This window comes from Pithys albifrons, chromosome Z, assembly GCF_047495875.1.
Source record: "Pithys albifrons albifrons isolate INPA30051 chromosome Z, PitAlb_v1, whole genome shotgun sequence".
Lineage (NCBI taxonomy): Eukaryota > Metazoa > Chordata > Aves > Passeriformes > Thamnophilidae > Pithys > Pithys albifrons.
The window spans coordinates 46,645,426-46,666,436 of NC_092497.1; the positions used below are offsets into that span (position 1 = coordinate 46,645,426).

At 39.8% G+C, this 21,011-nt stretch overlaps 1 protein-coding gene across 1 annotated transcript in view; it reads right to left on the reverse strand.

Moving 5' to 3' along the window:
* Positions 1-661: 661 nt before the first annotated feature.
* DGKQ (diacylglycerol kinase theta) overlaps positions 662-21,011 on the reverse strand; it is a 93,432-nt gene continuing 73,082 nt past the window's right edge. Inside the window, 9 exon segments of the mRNA XM_071580773.1 lie at positions 662-7,367; positions 7,369-7,401; positions 8,523-8,675; positions 10,205-10,316; positions 11,924-12,070; positions 16,199-16,299; positions 17,393-17,574; positions 18,997-19,145; positions 20,512-20,663. Of these exon segments, the coding sequence (XP_071436874.1) occupies positions 7,302-7,367; positions 7,369-7,401; positions 8,523-8,675; positions 10,205-10,316; positions 11,924-12,070; positions 16,199-16,299; positions 17,393-17,574; positions 18,997-19,145; positions 20,512-20,663 (1,095 nt within the window). The 3' untranslated portion in view covers positions 662-7,301.

Consider the following 21,011-nt stretch of genomic DNA (forward strand, 5'->3'; position numbering starts at 1 on the left):
TCATGAATGGCAGATCTTAACCTCTGTCTACGGAGGGGTGGGCTGTCCACCCACAGTGGGGCAGTTTCCACCTGCACCCAGCTCACTGCACAGACTTTCCATGTGCCCCACTTGACTCCCTCCAAGCAAAGGTCTATGACGTCTGGCTTTTGAGTTGTGCAGGCCAGGTCCACCACGGCTCACCTAATCCAAGCACAACGAGAGTATGTGTGGGCCTGTTCCCCTCAGGCCGAAAACACCAGGTCATGTGTTTCTAGAGAATTCAAATAGGGCATGCAATTGTATAAAACTACCTTGGAAAATCTGCATCATTTTAAAAGCAGATCAAAATATCAGAAATGCTTAACACACTGTGATGGTGCTATTGCAGAAAAACTTTACCAGTTACGTTAAGTGTTATCACAGAAATAAGGGTTCTAGAGGTGCTTGAATGTTGCAGAGATCAAATTCAGTGTATAGGTATCATCTTAGAATTGAAAACATATGAAATCACACTTTTAGAACACAGCTGCCCTTTCACAGGGCACAATCCAATCTCAAACAGCAAGGTTACAGAATTCCTACAAAAGCAGTGCCCAGCTGAGACAAAGTATGTTTGTCTCTGTGGAAGTGTTATTTCACTGTTTTTAAAGCATGACTACTCCAAAAACATCCAGGGCAGAAGAGATGTTGTATTTTTCACAGACAAAGTCTAGTTACAGATCTCTGGGAACTTGTAAATAATACTTAGAATACAGAATTTCAAACTGGTGCAAAATGTACAAACACAAAACACATATTGCAAAATATATACAGAATTGTTCTAAGAACAGAACCCAAGGAACAAACAGATGTTTAAATAAAAAAGTCCACCTTTTATAAATTACTTCTTCAAAACCCAATTACTACACTAGGTATGTTATTTGTAGGCAAGATACCACAATATAGTGACATGTCTCATTTGCAAGGCAGGCATTGAGAAACAAGTTATATCATTCAAAGCCAGTTTCTGAGACCAATCCACAAGTAAATATGTGATAATGCATTACTGGTTTGAGGCACACAATGTGGAAACAGTTTTGACCCACTTTAATGCTCAGGCTTTGCGTTTTTGTTTTTTTTTCTGAGAATTAGACAGATGTACAAATAATAAGCACTAGACACTAACTTGTCATCTTACAGTAGTTTATTGGGCCAAGATGATTTATTACTGATGTATTAGAACATTCACAAGAAATGTTAGGAGACATCTTAGAGTATCTTGATAATAAAACAGCATTCATACAACTACATGAATTTGGATAATTTAAATAACCAGAGGTGAAAAACAGTTATTTAAGCAATAGTTAAGCCACAGTTTGAGAAGAATTATGATGTCATGAGTTGTTCTTAAGTAGGAGGGAAACTGAAATCTACAGCAAATGACAAACTCAGATGCTTTGCATTCAAAGCAGAGACATTCTCTTCCACTAATCAGAACTTGCAGTGCGTCAAGGTATTGATTGTTACTAGCTACACTGTTGCTAATTAAACTATCACAAGGATAACTTGCTTTGGGCATGTTTGGAATGCTGGAGTTGTACAGCTATTGCTACACTATAGATCCCCGAATTTTACTTTAAAATAGCAGTGAAGGCTTTATAAGCACCTAAAATTACACAATAAATACTCAGTAATTCTGCAGCACCTCTTGCTACCCAATTTGGCAAGATCAGCAGCATAAAGAAATGGGTACCATGGTGAGCCAAGCTGTCAGCAGTTTGACTCATGCACTCTTGATTTGTGCCTGCCTGCCTTCAGAAAGCAAAAGGGCTCAGGTGGAGCACTGCGACACTGAGAGAGAAGACTGCAAGTGCCAGTCACCAGACTTCTAACCTTCCTGCAGTCAAACACAAGGGCAAGCTCTCTGCTTTTCAACCTGCAGTGATCTGTATGGGGAGAAGTTCTGCCTTGTACGGCTGATGTTTAATATTAGGAGTTGCTGCCATAGGTATAAGGCAATTTGCACAATATAAATGAAGCCACATCTTCTGAAATCAAGTAATCCCCTAAATAACACCCTTGAGCAGTGCAAAGTGACATGCTAAATGGTTGTACTGCTAGGAGAGCTCTGAGGGATAACTACATCAGTAACAGTGCCCTATTAAAATATAGTTTGCTTTGGAATAAATCTTTAATATCTACACACATTTATTTCAAGACTTCAAACCAACTTTTTCAAGAACACTGAACTGCTAATAAAACATTCTCATAAATTATCTTCGCAAAAAAATAAAGTCACTCTTTCAGAAAACATCTACAATACAACGCTATCAGTAGAAATTCTGTTGTGTAAATCCATGGCAGAAAAGTCATAATCTCCACTTAAATCTCTCCAAAGCAACATAACCAGGAATCTAAAACCAGAAGGCAACTATTCCATTGATTATCATGGTAAGCAGAAACAGTGTTTCCAAAACACACAGAGACAGAGTGCACTGTTGCAGTGGACACGTGCATTTACAATCAATAATCACTGTCACGTAATCATTGAAACTGCTGCTGTAACTGCAGGTTGAGATTAGTAATTTGCATTCATTTCACTGCACTCCACATATACGATCACTACACTGTTAAAAAAATTTCCCCAAAACATTAAATAGCAAAAGCAATGAAGGTGTTGAACTGGATCCTCCTGCAACTAAGTGTCAAATCACTAAATACTGACGTAATAAATTAAACTTGAACATTACTTAAACTCTAAAACTTAGAATATCAGCCAATTTGCTCAAAATCCTACATAAACTTTCAGTCAGCTATAAATACATACTGCAATGGGAGAAAGAAGCCATCACTCATTCACAAGTAGGCTTTCAAGAATGAAGTATTAGATATGGATGGAGATCTGGAACACTGCAGTCAGAGAAACTCTTAAACAATTGCATCTACAAACTTGTTTCCACTGTTACTGAAAGTGCATTTTTGTATCTGTAGAATCATCCCCATATTTATACAAAAAGTACAAACATTACAATTTTGTCACACCCTAAGCCTAACTAACGTGAAGTTTCTGTAAGCGCAAAAAGTATAATCAAGTTACATGTGCACTGCTGCATATAAGATCAAAATTAGGCAATGTGATCACAAACCCAAGGTAGTTCAGTAGTTGCTAAGTCTTTGCTGCACAGTTGTCAAATGGCTAAAGTAAAAGCTGAAGTAGAAATTAAAGAATAGTGTAAGCCCAATAACCAGAGCAGTTTTTCAGAGCAGGAACTCCATTCTCCCCTCCTCTCCACGCACATTTACCAGCACGTGCTCATGCCTTTATTACCAGTTTTGACACAGAACGAGGCTTGAAGGGCAGGAGGGCAGCCTAGCAGAAGAGGAAGATGTGCAAGTTAGACGGAAGGCTGTAAGGCAGAGGTACGTGGTGACTGCCAGGTCTTGCAAGAGCACAACCCCAGTGCAGCCCCAGTATCATGATGTGCTGGATTATGGACTGGAGGCTATGCAACACGGAGCACAGAGCTGAGTACAGTATAAATACATTTGCAGTTAAATCTGTTGTGTCTACAATGTAAGCCCTTCTTTAGTGTCACAATGGCTCCGCTTACCTTCTCCTTTGACAAAATGAGGCTTCATATGATAATGACACGTTTATATGCCAAGAACTGCTAAACAGTCACATGTATGCATAAATACTTAGCAATTCAAAACAGCTAACACTCAAAACAAGTTCATTATTTGCTCTTTAAAGAACTGAAATCTGTACAATACTTGTAAGAGGGTAACTGTGAAGATTAACAAACTACTGTCTGTAACAGTTCAGTAACTTTTGTTCCTTAATTAGGTCTTGCAGTGGTCTATGCTACTGCTTTTTGTGTATTTTAGAACATTACAATAGCCATTGCCATTGATTTTAGACACACACACACTTGCACAAAATCTACAGAGCAAGAGGAGTTCAAACTGATACACACAGAGACTGTACTCTAAACACAGTTGTGCTTTCACTATATTGCCATCATGTCTTGTTGGAAAGCATAAGTCCTGCCTCTTGTTCAAAACCGGTGAGAGAAACATCCAGAAGTGAGTGCTATTAGAATGCTGTAACAGGGCAAAAGCTGTAAAATTAGGCACTGTGGAAGGAAATACAATAAGGCCTATTTTCAAAGGGTGTGTGCACGTGTATGCATACGTATGTATGTAAACACACATATATACACATATATAAATAAAGTGGTTTTGGCAAAATGAGAGTTTCATTTAAAAATCAATGCAGTCAAAGTACAAGCAATTTAAATTATACAAATGAAGAGCAAAAGCCAGGGGAAAAAAGTAGGAAATTTTCTGAAGTAGCACCTGTATCTCAGGGTGAGCTTTTAAATTTCAGTTCTCACAGTCCAAGGCAGAGGTGTGTTTACCAATCAAAACAGATTTTAAACAACTGACCATCTTCTCTCATCTGAAATATTGTTTTTTTACAAAGAACCATGATTTTCAGGACTGTTCTCTCCCCAGTGGTGGGAAAGCTTAAGTAGGACACTAGTCAAAGGTCAGGAGAGTGTATCTCAGCAACAGAGATGCTAATTGTGCTATCTGTACCTGCCATGGTTTATAGGCAAGGTAAAACAGCAGGACAGTGGAAAGAGGATGAAGCAATGTGCTCAGGATAGCAATAAGCCTGTCTACAGTTATAGCTCCTGGTCCTGAGTCCCTGGCATTTATTAACACCTGTCTTAACAAAACTGAGCCTCTTCCCAACACCGTATCCACTGCATTATTAAAAGTACTTTGCTGTGTGACCACTAGGTTCTCACACAATGTTACTCAAAGAATCGGTATGGAGAATCATCCATCTGCCCACTGTCATGTAAATTATACTGCATTGTTTTGTTCAATGTATTGTATTAACCGCAAAGAGTTACCTCCTCCTTCCGCGCAAGTCTTACACACTATGGAAGAAAATAGTAGGCCTTCTCAGATACTATGTGTGATGAAAATACTTAAAAAAGGAAAAAAAGAAGAAAAAAATTGTTCTTGATATACTGGCCTTTACAGAACGTGGCACCAGAACATCTTAATAGAGGGTTAAAGAGTGAGTTTCCCCTTTGAAAAGCTTTACACGGAGTTTCCTATTCCAACTGCCCAGGAATCTGTTTTGTTATCAGAACACATTAAGCATTGTTTTACAACACACAGAAACCTCAGATGCCAGGTGTGTTTTTCTTAAGGTGTGTTTTCAACCCAGTGTGGCACACATCTGCTCCAAAAACAGATGGTTGTTGATTTCTGGGAAAAATAAGAAAGGAAAAGAAAAACAAAACTCAAAGCCTTCTTGTCCTCCATCAGGATCCCTTCTGGAAGCTATGAGAATACATTCACATTTCAGTGTCACATTGCTACCATGATGCTACCCTGAGACAGGCTTGTACAGAGTGCCAGAGCTGGAAAATCTCCTGGGAAGGATATGCCACAGTTAAGGGGCCCTGTGATTAAAATATTGTGACTTGTGAGTGTCATGTTATTTCAGATAACAGATATTGAGCAAAAGGGGGAGACAGCCAGGTTCTTAACAAGCCAAGAACTTGAAACACTGTCAGCTACATGCTGAAAGGTTATATATGCCTGAAAAATAGTAAGATGGTTTTACTTGGGCTGCAGAAGACAGCACTAGCAATCTTAAAATTTATGCATGTTTCCTGTAACAAAAAGGCAAGTTTTCCTCTCCTTTACTCAGTCAGCAACTGGAAAGTAGACCATTCATTCATTCTTTCTGCTGCCCCAAGGACACAAAACAGTTTCTCTGCCTTCCTGGACAATTATGAAGCAGCAATCTAATCCTCTCTAATCTGTGAGATTCATCCAGAGAGTACATACCCTCAAATAGAACACTTCATTCTTTCTAACTGTAATGCTGGTACCAAGGTGCCAGAAGAGCTCCAGCTGATCTTTCACATCCAGGGTCTCGAGCAGACAACCCCATGTTTTATGATCACAAAGACAGGGATTTTAGCTCTGTACTATACCAACTATGTCAGTCATAGCATGAATCCAGTTTTCATGTTGAATACAAGTTAAGTGGTAGTCCACACTAATGTACCTGAAGAACATCCCTGAAATGAAATTAAGAATTTAAACAATTAAGAAAAGATTTCACTACAAACAGGAGCCAGTCCTCCAACTGCATCTCCACCAGAACACTAAGAACAGAAGGCATCACTGTGTAGGAAGAAGAGGCTGAAGGCATCTGCCATTTATCCATAGCTGTTTTGTCTCACTTTATAGCTTTAGCTATGTCATTCTGTTGCTATAGATGACTGTCCTGTAACATCCACATTCATGCCCTTGTCTGCACCATGACTGGAAAGTAGAAAGCACAGGAAATGATCAGATGTTGCAGAAGTTGGCACAGTGCTTAGTGCACAGACTCGTCAACAAGAAATAGCAAGAACTGCCTCAGCACATAACTGGCTCCACCACAAAACAGCTTTTACATATTTCGAAGTTACACTTAAGTCCCCTGAAGCAGCTGGAGATGTTTTTCTACATAGACTAGCAAGAGGAATGCTCCTAATACTGACACTTGAGCAATGAATTCATGCCACCCATAGCTGACTTAGTTATTACCATGCAACACAGGACAAGTAAGCCCACCATCTGGCTAAGCTACAGCTGAAAAATTGCTCTGCAGACTGCTTCCCCTTCATTCATACTGTCCAAATACTGCTGAAGTAAACTCTCTGAAATATTTTGACTCAATGGTTCTAGTACTTTCTCTCTTCCCGTGCACTGGGCTCCTTTTATAGAAATAATCTCTCCTGTGTTTTGTGTTTTTCCTTTTATGGTAGTGCTGTTTCAGCTGTGCTATTTGAACTGATCCAAGGAGTTCTCAGCAGCTCATGTCTTTGCCTTCTTTTGGTTAGGATGCTATTGCAGATATTAATTTAAAGGAACACATTTTCAATTATGGGACAACTCACCAAAATTTATCTATGGAATTGTTTTAAGAGGGAGGTGGAAGGAGAGGAGGAGTCTGTGAAGGCAGATGCAGAAATCTCAGCATCTCCGAATCTCTGTTTGGCTGGAAAACAGGGAAATAAATGGCTTATGGGAAAGCAAGCCAAAGTAAACATTTAAGTTGAGACAAGCGGTACCTAATAGTTATTTGTGACAATGAGGCACTATCTTTGAATGACAAAGTAGAACCCAATACTGTCAAAATGTAAAGAAAGGCACGCTCATAGGCAACACTCTTCAGGAATTGTCTGTGCTTGGTTTTACCGGACCAGCTTGGTATCTACAGTAGGTGTGCTGCATCACTTCTGAACACAGGTCTCCACTTAGCGTCCTCCTTCAGAGACTGACACGCTATCCACTTTCATCTCTCTCAGGCTTCCAGTTTTTTTTCTGTTTCTGCTTGGATTTTTTCAACATATGGACCTAAAATTGAAAGTTTTAAAAGAAAGTGAGTGAGTATTAAAATACTTGTATTCACCAATAAGCTGATCTAAGGTAACAAATTAATAACCAAGTAAAATGCTGGAACTGCAACGGAAAAACATGTCAATACACAACTGTCTGATGCACATATCCTTATAAAGCTACAGGATTAACTGGTTTTTTAACATAAACATATACACAGATGTTATATCTATGTATATAGATGTGTGTGCATATATATTCCTGTACAAACATATATATACACACATATACAGATAACAGTACTAGTCATCTGATAGATAAGAAACGTTTCTCACTGAAGGACAAGTTAGGTCTCTTGGGTCTCTCCCTCTCTCCCCCCTCTCTGTCTCTCCCTCTCCATCTCCCTCCATTTCCCCAAAGTTTAACATATTCCGAAACCTTGAGATACGACCCTCTCTTTCACCCATTTCTCCTCTGCAAGGGCCATTGTTCTGGTAGCTTTTCCAGCAGAGCTGCATACTCTGAGAGTGTCTGTAGCAACAAATTTCTGTGAGCTGAAAAGGCATTTTTAAGTAGCAGACAAATGGTGTGCACCACCATTGACTACTGAAAAACATTTATTTCACAACTTCAAAGTCAACAGAGAAGTTAAATTCTTAGGCAGCTTATACACATTGAGATATCAAGGAAAAATAGGCACTGATTACTCCAAAGTCCCTTTTTTTTGTAGATTCTGCTCCTCCATTATTCGATTTTGTCCTTTGCTACTCTCAGACAAACCTTCCCTCTTCCAGCAAACTGATTCTTACTTTGCACACTGCAGTACTACCATTGCCCTTACAACTGTGACCTGCTTCAAGGCAAGCAACACTGCCTGGAAATCTCAACACACAGGGAAAAAATTAAGTCAGTAGGCTGAAGCTCAGGGACTATTTTTTTAAACACAAGCCTCATCTGAGCCACTGGAGAGACCCCTCAATATACCCTCTGCAGAAACTGCTATGTATTTATCCAACAGTTACCACTCCATGCCGAATACTCCTTTAAGTTTAAGTATCAGAACACAACAAGCAAGATAATATGATAACAGCCAAGGGCAGAACAAAGTTGGCTTGCTAAGAGAGACCTACGGCCAGTACCTTTGGTCCTGCAGCAGAAATGATAATCTGGCCAGGGGCCTGAATCCAGGGCTCTCCATCAACTTGAACTGGAATTGGCTTTAGGAGTGTTACACGGAAATATGAGCCTTGGGCTATGCGGATTCCTGATCGAAAACCACCTTGTACTTGACCCTGTTGAGAAGCAAAAGCCAGGATATCAATCACCCCCATTAACAGGAAGGACAAATACTAGCTGTAATTAAACTGGGCAAATAGTATTTAATTCTTATCTGATATTTTAAGTTTGAACTAAAAGAGCTGCTTAGGCAAAATCTCCAAAGGACGCCTTTCCTGCCCCAGCATTAATTACTTCAGTTACTGCAGAAGCCCCTGCAGGCTGATGGAGGCAAAACACCTTCCACAGCAAAGTTGTTTGTACACACAAACTGGCCAAGGAACATACAGTCACAAAAGTCACGTTCACTTTCACTTCCCCCACTCCATAATATAGTAAACACATTTTCAGAACACGTAACTATACACACAGTCTTCAGCACATGTGAAACTTGAAAAGACTAAAAGCACTTTATCAATCAGAGAGAGAGTTTTGCCAAACTCATCTCCATCTACATAAGTATATATATATATAGACACTCAACTACAGGTACACAGACTCAACTCCAACCTAACAGCTAAATTAACTTTTTAGAGTTCACAGTAAAAAGTGAAGCAAAGTGACCTTTGCTGCTACACCTTCTCTTGGGAAATGTGTACAAAAACCAAACATGGGTGTAAAAACCTCTAGATCACAAAACCAAAGCAGAGGTTTGATAAGATTTATATTCCAAAGCAACAAGTACACTCCTTGCTGCTTCTGCTTTCACGAAAGATTTAAGGATCTCTATCAAAACACTTCTTGATTGTCTTCTAGAAGAACTAAATTACAAAATGGTAAAGTTGGCCAACACCAGAGATCAAGCTGTACAAAATTTTAAGCACCCACCTTTCGATTTTTGGTTGTTTTATGGATCAGTTGGCACTAGTTACCTGCCCACATATACTTTTTCAGCAGCAGATTTCTTTAAATAGTGAAAAAAGTATGAACAAAAGAAAAAATAACCTACCATCCCACAGGACTGTGTTATTAGTAGCAGGCCATTGTAAAAATACATTAAAGAATTAAAGTCACATAACTTGAGTCATAATATTCTTTGCAGAATGGTATACCAGCTGCTTCATGTAGCATTCAGACCAAGAGCAGCTAGCATGAGATTCTCAGTGATAGGTGTTGAAAAGCTTGTGGCAGATAATATAAAGCCACCTGTCTAGGAGGAATCTCCACCTTGACTGTGAAGAGTGCATGTTTGAGTAATATTATAATAAAATCTTGTTTTCATCCCATGAACTGTTTTGTTTTGGCACCATGATACCTGTTATGAGAAAGCTAGTGCATTTTATAATCCATACATTTATAGACATTTAATATATAAATATATATATGCATGTATGTTTCTGGACTTGGTTCAAAGTCTTCTCAAGTTATGAAGTATTTCCCCATGTGCTTTTAACAAATTCTGCACACTCGTATTACTTCTTATCCAACCTTAACAAAGAGGCACCATTTGTAGGACTACGCACTTGCAATGCACTGTTTGTTACAGAAACAAGTCTGTCTGAAAAAAATGCGTGTTTCTTCTTTGCTTACTGGGATACCAACTCACCATGTGAACGACACCAGTCACACCAACAACCTCCAGCAGGCCATCATCGATGCGTGGTTTCTCGAAGCGGTTATCACTCTCTGAGCCCCAGAGATCAGCTCCAGAGCCCCAGCTGTGTATAGAACACACCACAGTGACCACACATGCACCTGTGGTCTGGCTCAGAGCACCCTCCCCAGTACCATGCTAGGGGTGGGCGGCTTGCCAGGCTTGCAAAGCTACACTGGAGGGATTGCAGTTCCTGCACTGTCAAAACAGGAACTGTTTTTCCTAAAATCTGGAAGAATTTTGATAAGATCTTTTAGTAGTAATGATACCTAAAAGAAGGAGTGAAGTAAATAGTTTCCACTGGAAAGAAAAAATTGTAAGTAAGAAGAAAGTAACTCCAAAGAGTATTAGTTTGCTGGGAAATACTGGTTAGAGCTATATTAACCCTTAACTAGCAAGACTTTACATAGCTCTTACTGGTCTTGACAATATTGACAGAAGCTACTGAAGAGGAACACAGGCTAAAACAAGTATGAAGCTTTTATTCTTGCACCTGGCCAAACTCACTTGTAGTTATTGGCAGGTATTCATGCACTTCAATCCTCTGAAATGTTTCTGACAATTAAACACCATGTTGTTTTCTGTGCACTACTGACTCTCTGCACTCAAATCACTCACTGTTTCCATGCACGGACTGCTCATCACTAATTGTGATATTTTCTTCTCCACAGTTCTCATGTACAATGTGTATTTGTGTATATGTAAGTGCACATATGTGTACATGTAAAAATACACATTTCAATAAAAAGTTGCAGTATTTTCAGGCTAAAATGTAAAGAGATGCAGTTTGTTTAAGATAGGAGGTTTCTTGAAAAATAATAGTATGGCAGCACTAATTACCTACTGGTTTTGTGCAAAAAACCCATTCCTCTACCAACAACACATCTAAAGATGCCAAGTTTCTGCAGATTTGGCTTCCTTTCTTCCACAGCAGTAACTCGAGCTTCCTTCAGGTGTCAGGACAGCACCCACAACCTCACAAAAGTTACCTGAACTGTGGGGTTTCCACAGCTACCCAGGTTGCATCACAGACCCCGTGTATTGACCAGCTGCCAGTAGGAGCTGGGCAGTGTTTGACAGTTGAATTCTGTCTGGCCTCACTGCAGGAGCTGCTTAAGTACCTGGTCTCTAGCATGTCAGAAAGTGTGTGCAGGTCAATCATCTTTGCTCCTTGCACATCACTGTGAAATGCACTGAACCATTCAAACAGTGGAGGAACAGGGGAAGACGGCAGTGGGCAGAAGCCATAGGCTTAGAGTAAAACGTCATGCTTTGCTAGGAAACTGCTCCAAAAGAATTCTGAAGACATTTGGTGAGGAAATTATTACAAATTACTGCCAGGACAGAAAAGAAATAGCAAATGTATGGCGTTTGCACTGGGAAAACAAGATGGTAAAACCTTACTAACATAAAAACTCCACCTTATGTGGAATGTGAGTTTCAACAAATCACAAATGATGTCAAAATGGTATTAAAAGCTAGCATCTGAAGCACAGTTGCAAAGTCAGTGAGTCAGGCAATAATCAAACCCACCCAGTAACAACCATTTACTAATCTAAATAATTTAACATTTTATTCAACCATCTGACATTTGATGCTCAAATAACAAGCAGCAATTTCACATGTATAGCCAGGCATGCATTCACAAGGGATCCTTCCTCTCCTTTTTACCTGGGTATATTAATAAAAATGAGTCCTTCTATACTTGGTAACTCCACCTCGTGCTGGTCCACTTGCAGCTTTATATCCTTGTGAAGGTTTCTAGTATGACTTATCTTCTGCAGCCCAACCTTTACGTAAACTCCTTTGTTGTGAAACCTAGGAGCAGACAAGTATCTTATAACTAAAAGGTGAGGCCCCGCACAGCACTTTTCCTGGTAAATATAAACACCAGTGTTGTCCTCTAGCTGGTAGGTTTAAAGAGTTTTTCAATTAAACCTCTCTTCAAATTCCTCAAGCTTTACTGCAGAAACAAAGCATAAGCCATGAACCGCTATTTTATATACCTTTTACTTAAGAGATGATTGTGCTGTCAAAGCATGTGGAGATTGTGAAATTTTATTACAGAAAAATGATCCCTTTTTAAGTGTTGCCTGAATGCAATGCCTCTTCGAAATGTAAACTTCTGAGCTGGAAGATTACATTTTAATTTAAGACTTAGAGGTCTTCATGACACATTTGAAAGTGTTTTCTCAAGCAATGCTAGAATACTTATGGCAGAAAAACATCTGATAATCTTTGGTTTACATATTGTTAATAATTTGGAATATACTTAGCTGCAGAAACTTAAAACAAGTTTAGTAACATTGATTTGTGACAGAGCTCTAACATTTCTAATTTTAGAATAAAGAGGATGAGGAAGATTTTTATGGCATCTCTAGAAATGGCAAAATATTTTAATAATAATATAAACAAATGATAGTTAAACACACAGACTATTTTCTTCTATAATGGAAACCTTTGGATACATGGCCTTCGGGCAATCTTAAAATAAGAAGCATAAATTTTCATTATTTGACCCTACTAGCACATGGGTGTCATTGGAATCCCAACTCTGCAAAATCTCTCTAGCATTATGTCCAAGTACTGCAGACATCCAAGTGGGGAAGACAGCCAGTTTAGCATGCGGGTTACAGTTAACTCTTCAGACAGAGACTTTTCAGTTATTTTAAATTATTACATTGGGAATGACTAGTCCTATGTCCAAACAGTTTTAAATAGCATCGAATTAAAGGCATCTATGCTATGACAGGTTTTGTCTAATTTGGATACCACTAAAAATATTAGAATATCAGTAGGAAATACAATACTTAAAATATCCCCAAGAAGTATTATTTTTTGTTTCATGAAGCAAGAAACCAGTAGAAATTGAAAGAATACAACACACTGCCCTAACTGGAGAACACTTGTGTACTGTAAAACAATTCTAAACTTTTACTAAATTGTGCAGAATATTCCTTCTAGCTGACCTTACATCCAAGAAACTGCTTGCCACAGTAGTCTTTTGCTATTTCAGATGGGAAAAACAAGATCTGGCCTCTTCTGTAACAGGCAATCTTAAAGACTGCTCCAGGATCACATGGGAATGCCTTGGATGAAGGGGCAGAGGCCTCCTCAGAAAATTCACCAATGACACAAAGCTGGGAGGAGTGGCCAAGACCCCAGGGAGCTGTGCAGCCCTTTAGAGGGACCTTGAGAGGTTGGAGAGATGGACAGAGAAGAACGGCTTGAAATTCAACAAAGGCAATGCAGGGTCCTGCATTGGGGGAGAAATAACCTCACACACCAGTACAGGCTGGGAGCTGATCTGCTACAAAGAAGCTCTGTGGAGAAGCACCTGGTCCTGGTGGACAACAAGCTGTCCATGAGCCAGCAGTGTGCTCCTGTGGCCAAGAAGGCTGCAGGTATCCTGGATTGTATTAGGAAGAGCACTGCCAGCAGATCGAGGCAGGTGATCCCTCTACTCAGCGCTGGTGAGGCCATGCTTGAAGTGCTGTGTCCAGTTCTGGGCTCCTTAGTATAAGAGAGACATGGAACTCCCAGAGTGTGTCCAGTGGGGGATAATAAAGATGATCAGGGGACATGAGCATCTCTCTTACCAGGAAAGGCTTAGGGAGCTGGGCCTGTTCAGCCTTGAAAAGAGATGACTGAGGGGACCTCATCAATGTCTGTGAGTATCTAAAGGGAGGTTGTCAAGAGGATGCCACCAGGCTCTTCTCAGTGGTGCCAGGCAACACGACAAGAGTCAATGGCAGAATCTGATACACAGAAGTTCCACCTGAACATGAGGAAGAATGTCTTTGCTGTGTATATGACCATGCACTGAAACAGGTTGTCCAGAGAAGTTGTGGAGTTTTCCTCGCTGGAGATATTTAAAAATTGCCTGGACACAATCCTGTGCCATGTGCTCTGGGATGACTCTGCTTAAGCTGGGAGGTTGGACCAGATGACCCACTGTGGTCTCTTTCAATCTGACCCATTCCGTGATCTTGTGAATGAAGGTGGATGCCCTGATCATTAAATTCTACACTGTGAAAAAAACTCACGTAGCTTGGCACTCAACAATGCAAACCCCATCACTGTCGCACTCTTTTTATTTGCCTTGCGATGAAAGTTGAGCATTAAATTCCTGCAGGGAAGTCACCACTGCACACTGAGCTCCTAGCCAAAGGTAAGCAGCCCTGAGCACATAATGTGACTCTGCTGAGAGAGGCCAGAGAGCACACAGCTTTTGGGACATTTACCAATTCAAGGCCTTGCTTCAGAAGAGCATTGAAGCCCATATTTCTTTCAAGAACTACCTGAAATTTCTGTTGCCATAACCTGAAACTTCCTGTTCTGCACCCAAGAGCACCCAGTTCACGCACCAGCACTGCTCCATCTGGCATTAAGTAGATAACCTTTTCAGTTAATTTACTAAAAATAATTTTTAGAAAGCACTAATACTGCTGACAAGACCATGCATTTGCTTTGCTTATCATGGAAAAATGAAAAGCCAGACCTTGTCACAGGCAGCCAAAGGTATAAGTCAACTGTCAACACTGTTAGCCTGCACAAGCTGTTTGTCTTCCGCAAAAACACACTTCAGGGTCAATTAATTATTTCATGTTTCTTTTCCAGAAGTATATAGCCCTTCAGATCATCTCTGCTTTCCCATAAGCCCTTCAAGTCACCCAGGCAAGAAAGATGCCATGTCCCTTTTCCACTGCACTGTGGATGTGCACACTGGGAACCAACTGAGATAAAGATTACAGGGATGAAAAGCACACAGGGCAAGAGAAATCAAAGTATAGCCCTTATATGCAGTGGTAGTAAGAAAAGGACACACCTTTTGAAGTATGGCAGCTTTGTGAACACAGAGGAGTACATTTCAGAGAGAGAATGAACATAACTTTTACATCACATTAACTTCCAAAGACAATCTAGAGAAGTTTCATGTCCTAGAATGGGCACTACCATACACTAACTGATTGCCTGATTTTACTACCTATGATGTTTTTAATCCAGTGGATTGAAAATACAAATCAGTGCCTAACAGTAACTTACATACCAGAAACAATATCTTGTATTATTCAGTTTTTAAGAAAAACCCCATGAGCAATGCCTGTAATGATAGACAGAATGAAGGTGGGATAGACAGCAAGACAGGTGGGATTACACATCATTACACTCATAACCAGTCAGAGGATACTTTTATTAGTTACAGTTTGAACACTGCATAGTTGTAATTGACTATAACTCTGGTAACTGAGAGACAATTCAAAGGACATTTAATATAATCATAGGAAAGCAGACAAAAACAGTTTCTACATGGAATTATGAATCAATTACACACTTGTGATCTCTTTTGCTTATCAATTTGAGTGATTATGGGAAGAAAAAACAACCGCATTATTGGTTGATCTGCATGCCAGAAAGGAGGAAAGTGTCTCTCACTAACTTTTTAACAAGTCTCACTTGGATAGAGATTTTTTCTTTATCCTTAATACCAACAATCGGATGCCACCACAGCACTAAGTAAGAATGTAAAAGGTACAGAAGTTCTGAAGCAGTTTTGAATGTGCTTACTGCTTATGTAGCAGCACTGCCCTTACTCCTGTTAAAGGCTTTGAGCAAGAGATATTTCAACTATCTCAAAATTTCACTGAACTCAACACTGCAGTTACTGGCAAACTAAGAATACTGAATAAGAATGACAAGGCTTCTAAAAACTGCTTTGGTGCTTTCTTTTTGCAGAGGAAAAAACCCCAAATGTAAACAAACAAATCACATGAATTCTGTGTCTACAAGTTCCTGGGTAGCTTAAATTCCTCCCTGTCCTAGCTCTGCCTCAAGCACTGTTGTTTTGTGGATACTTGTAGCATTTAAGATTATCAATTATAGTGTAAATTGGAAGTAATGCAATAGCACAGAGTTGACCTTCACAGCTGGTTTCCCCAGGGTTACCTGCTATTAAATTTTCCTGGTTCTTCTTCTCTAGCATGATGAAAGTCCAAGCTCAATTCTGCATCAATGCCAAGACCACAGTAATTGTTCATCTGTACAATCTGATTAAAAAAAAAGATATTATTTCCTGCTTACATTTATAAATGAAGAAGTTCTGAAGTTTTTCAACAAAAGCAAGCTTTGCAGATGACCCTTACAAGTCACTTGCATCTTGACAGATTCTGGAAAACATTTCCCAGAAACACTGCACTAAAAATAAAGCGGTAGGAACAACTGTTGATATGCATAGTCATTATTTTCACAGTATCAGAAACTTCAACATTTAATCTTAATTAAAAGTACAAGCACAATAAAGCAGAAATAAAAACTAATGCAAAAATAAAACCAACTCAATCTCTCAAAGCAATTCTGTGCAATAACTTCACAAGTTGCTGAACACTAATGCCAATATTATTTTTGGCATCAACCATGGATTTATCATTACATCACTAGGAACATACTCTTTCTAACTTTGGAAGGTGACCAGCTTACACCAGAGTGTAGAACTTCACCTACTCAGCTGTGTTTTAAATAGCTCTGAATATGCCAGTCTCAAGTTTCTACAGATTTCAACCATTTTGCCATTACTTCTTACTTTGCATGCCATAGCTTTTTTATCCTAGCCTTGACTCCCCCACCCTTTAAAAGGGAGATAAGGCACCCAGGAAAAATCAACCCCTGTCTCCCCAAGTGAAAAACAGCTGGGACCTGAGCAACTTAAATCCTCCAACTGACTCATAATGCCTAGGATTTTCCAGTGACCAGACTAAAGTCTTTGATAATTGCTACCATTGTTACAATTTCCCACTTTTTTTTTTGCCACCCTCTTGTCCAATTTCTTCTTTCTGTCTGAAGATAGACGAATCAGCACTCACATAAAGCTCTGAAGTCACCATGCACAACTAACATTTATATTTTCCTAAATAGAAACAAGTTAATATGAGCCAAGGAACAGTGACTTTCATTCAAAGAAGTGCAACTAACAGGTGCCACATATACAGACATACACTGTATTCACTAAGAAACAGTTCAGTAAGGCCCAAGCAGGAAGTCAAGTGAGCAATTAAAATTAAGCAATGTTAATATCCATCATCTTTGTGATTTTCACTAGAACAACAGTTCCTAAGAATCAAACACAAATTGTACTCAGCTCACCTTTGGAGGCTCAGGTTCTGCAACACCATTCTCTGCACCTTCAGCTGGCTCTTCTGCATCCAAAAGGATAGTCCAACGATCCATAAGAACATCATCTGCCTCATCCACAGAAACCAAAATGGAGTATGGGTCCTCCCCACTGTAGCCAGCTCCCCAGCGCAAGACCCTCCCCAAGTCATTACCTGGGGCACAATGAAGAATGCCAGAGTATGACTATCCATAATCAGCGCATCAACCCTGCTCTGCAAATCACATTGCATTGAGATGCTCCAAAAAAGTCACAGGACTAGTTAGTTTCGAACAAAAAGTTAATGAGCAGAAAAAAATATCTAAGTTTTGTTGCAGTTGCATGTGGGCTTACTATTTATTAGTTTCAGAGCCCTTCATGGAATTTCCTTCTACCAAGACAGAAGTTTGAGAGTTAACATCCAACCCCGATATGCCACCAGATAACAAAGGCGTAGCCAACTGTTTTGAATTCCACCTTGATGGCTGGTGGGGATGGCGAGTTTTCCCTAGTGCTGGAAGTTCAGTTAGTTCCTGCGGCTGCTGTGACTAGAAGCCACTATTTTGCTGAGCTGGTGAAAGCATCTTGGAGGGAGCTCCTTTGCCAGCTTGGCTCTCCCTGCTTTTTCCCCCCTCCCGCTCTCTGGGCACCCTGAGCTTCAGAAAGAGAGAGGGAGAGGCAGAGAGAAGGGTTATGGTTGTTTTTTTCTGGACATGCTGCAAACCTTCTCTTTTCCTGAGGACAGCTGGACCAGGATCGCAGTAAAGCTCCACCAGCACCTAACTTCGAGTGGTTTTCCTTCTTTGAGCAAAGGACAAGGAGAAAGAGTCTGCTCTTCCCCACAGAAAAGGTTCCATCCTGCCCCCGCCATGTGAGTCACAGAGGCTCCTGTCATTGCCTGGCTAAGACTGTGCTCCCGCCTGGCGGCAGCCGAGGTGCGGCACTGCCACCTGCTGTCCGCAAATAGAATCGCACCAGGAAGAAACGTGTTTATTTGGGGTTGCGCTGGTACGGCGGGGGAGGGTAGTCAGTTTACAGTTATTTATCTACATCTATATAGTAGTTAAGAACAGTTTTCCTTCTTCTATACATTTCCTAATTAAAGTTTATTTTCTTTAAATTTAAAAGGGGTGTAGTGTTGGTTTTTGAGAAGTTCACTTCTCTAGTTTAAATACACACTTTTGTTTCCTTTGAACTAGGACACTACTACATACAGACATGCTGTCTCATCTGGAACATTTTCACACAAGGAGATGCAAAAACCTGTTACTGAGTTGAGACGTCAGGGAGCAACTGAGTTCACCAGTTTAGAGAAATGGCTCATGCTCCTGTGGTTGTCAGGAAAAGAGTATCTTGCTGTCTCCAACTCCTGCACACCGTCACACACCCATACCAACACTCTGGCCGCTTGTTTTCCCCTGAGAAAACATGACTGACATTTTCATGTAAAGCTGATACTGCTATTTGTGCTCCAGCACCAGCCAGAATCAAATCACAGCATCTCTGCTGCAAAACTGAGTTCTTTACCAAAAAAAAAATAAACCTTCTGGAGGACTTCTGCCCTCAGAAGAGGAATGGTTCTTGCTGTGATTCTCACCTGTTCCCAAAGGTAAGATGGCTACTGAGGGCTCTGAGCACATCAGCTTGTGCCTGATTTCCTCCAGGGCACCAAGGACCCAGCCAACGGTGCCATCCCCTCCGCACACCAGCACTCGGAAGGACGGGACTTTGGAGAAAGTGTGAAACCTTCATTGTAAAACAAAGCACAGGGGAAAAGAAATGTTACAAAGGAATACAGAAAATGCAAAGCCTCATAATATGCTATTTAAGATAACAGTGTTATTGAAATTCTGCTCCATGCCCCCCTTTATTACCAGTTTCAGGATCAACTTCAACAAAGTGAATGTAAAAACAAGAAGTTTTAGATTAAGCTGTTTTTAGCAAGAGTGAAAATCACATTCCTCTAAGATTCTTCACAGAGTTAAATGGTTAATCACTTCCATTTTCAAAGGCACAGAGATCTGACTAGTCATAATTTCAACGTGAACATCTGTAACTCTTTAAATCCTAGCAGAGTAGTTGATTAGTGGTGGTTTTTTACTTAGTCATAGGAATCACAGTACATTTTCTTCTTCATGGTATTGTTTTCCTGGTGACTTTTACCTTTTATGGCTTTCCATCCCATATACAAAGATACCATGCAAAGGAATTTTTATTTCCCATTGCACAAGAAGCAGTTAACAAGTGGGAGCATTTTGACATAAAGGTACAGAAAGATTCCAAGGCCAAAACAAAATGAAGTAATTACTGAAGTTGAAGTTTGAACTGCATTAGAAAGACAAGAGAATTACATAGTTCTGAGAGAAAAATTAGTTTCTGTAGTTTGTTTATCTTGCCTCCTGCATAAGCTGCATTTCTTCCAACAAAGCTTTTGTTCTGAACATCTTGTCCTGACAGTTTTTTATTAAAGCAGTGCTGAAGAAATGAGGAATAGGCTACAACCATCACTTTCTGTTTTATGAAGCCAGTAACAAAGTGGGGTTGATTAAATCAAGTCACCAGTTCCTGCCTCCCTACAAGCACATTATGTCCTGTTCCTTATAGAAATGTGGCAGCTGTGATCAGGCAGGCCCTGTTAATTCTGTAGTTGTGGCCAAGTTTCAAGAGTCAAGATAGAAAATTTTATTAGACTTTCCTAGTAGTTCCCATGAAACATCAGAAGTAATAAAAGCAAAAATCAGCTTTCATCAGGAAATGTGCTATTTCTCTGTCCATCTTCATTCAAATATAAGATCTTTTTACTTTCAATAATTATTAAATATGTGCTATTGTAAAGTGCGTATGACTTTCCCAGGACCAGACTCTGCTAGATTTGACAGAAATAGATGTATCAGTGTATCAGGAACTACTCTATTCTCTTTTCTTTAGAGAACTTCAAAGCTTAAATGTGGTCTCACAGTAAGAACCAGTCAGAAGAGAATAATCCACTGCCCTGGTGTTCAGGCAAAGAACAGAAGCAATTTTGATCTTCGAAGTAAATAAATCTAATCCATCCTTTAAAAAAGATAACAGCACAATATAAAAAAAATAAATTTAAAATATGATGACTTACCCAGGCAGTGGGCCCCCATTGGTAAGTTCAAAGACCTGATGTGGGTTTAGCAGCTTTCTAAAACTGTACAGCAGATCTCGACCTTTCAGACCACCACTTTTTGGATTCACAAATACAAGAAGTGGGCAGCAATTCTGGGGTATCTTGGAAGCCTGAAAGGAAACAAGAAAAAAGGATTAGCCAAAACCTTGAATAGCCAGGATAATGATTACTGAACCTCACAAATATTACCTGTTGCTTCCTTGATGCTTAGCAAAAAAATCCAGATTCTATAAACAAAAAGACTCTTGTGTCCAGAAATGGATAAATTTGCTGCTGATCTTGATTCCCTGGGAACTGAAGTCTCCATAACCCACTCCAACTACATAGTTGAGTCTAACATTAGAAACAAAGGCATTGTAAGTAGCCCTTCTTACACATTTTCAGTAAACAGTCTATGCCAAAGAACAGTGTAAGGGGTAAAAGTCATGTACAATTCAAACAGAAAAGAGGAAACTTCT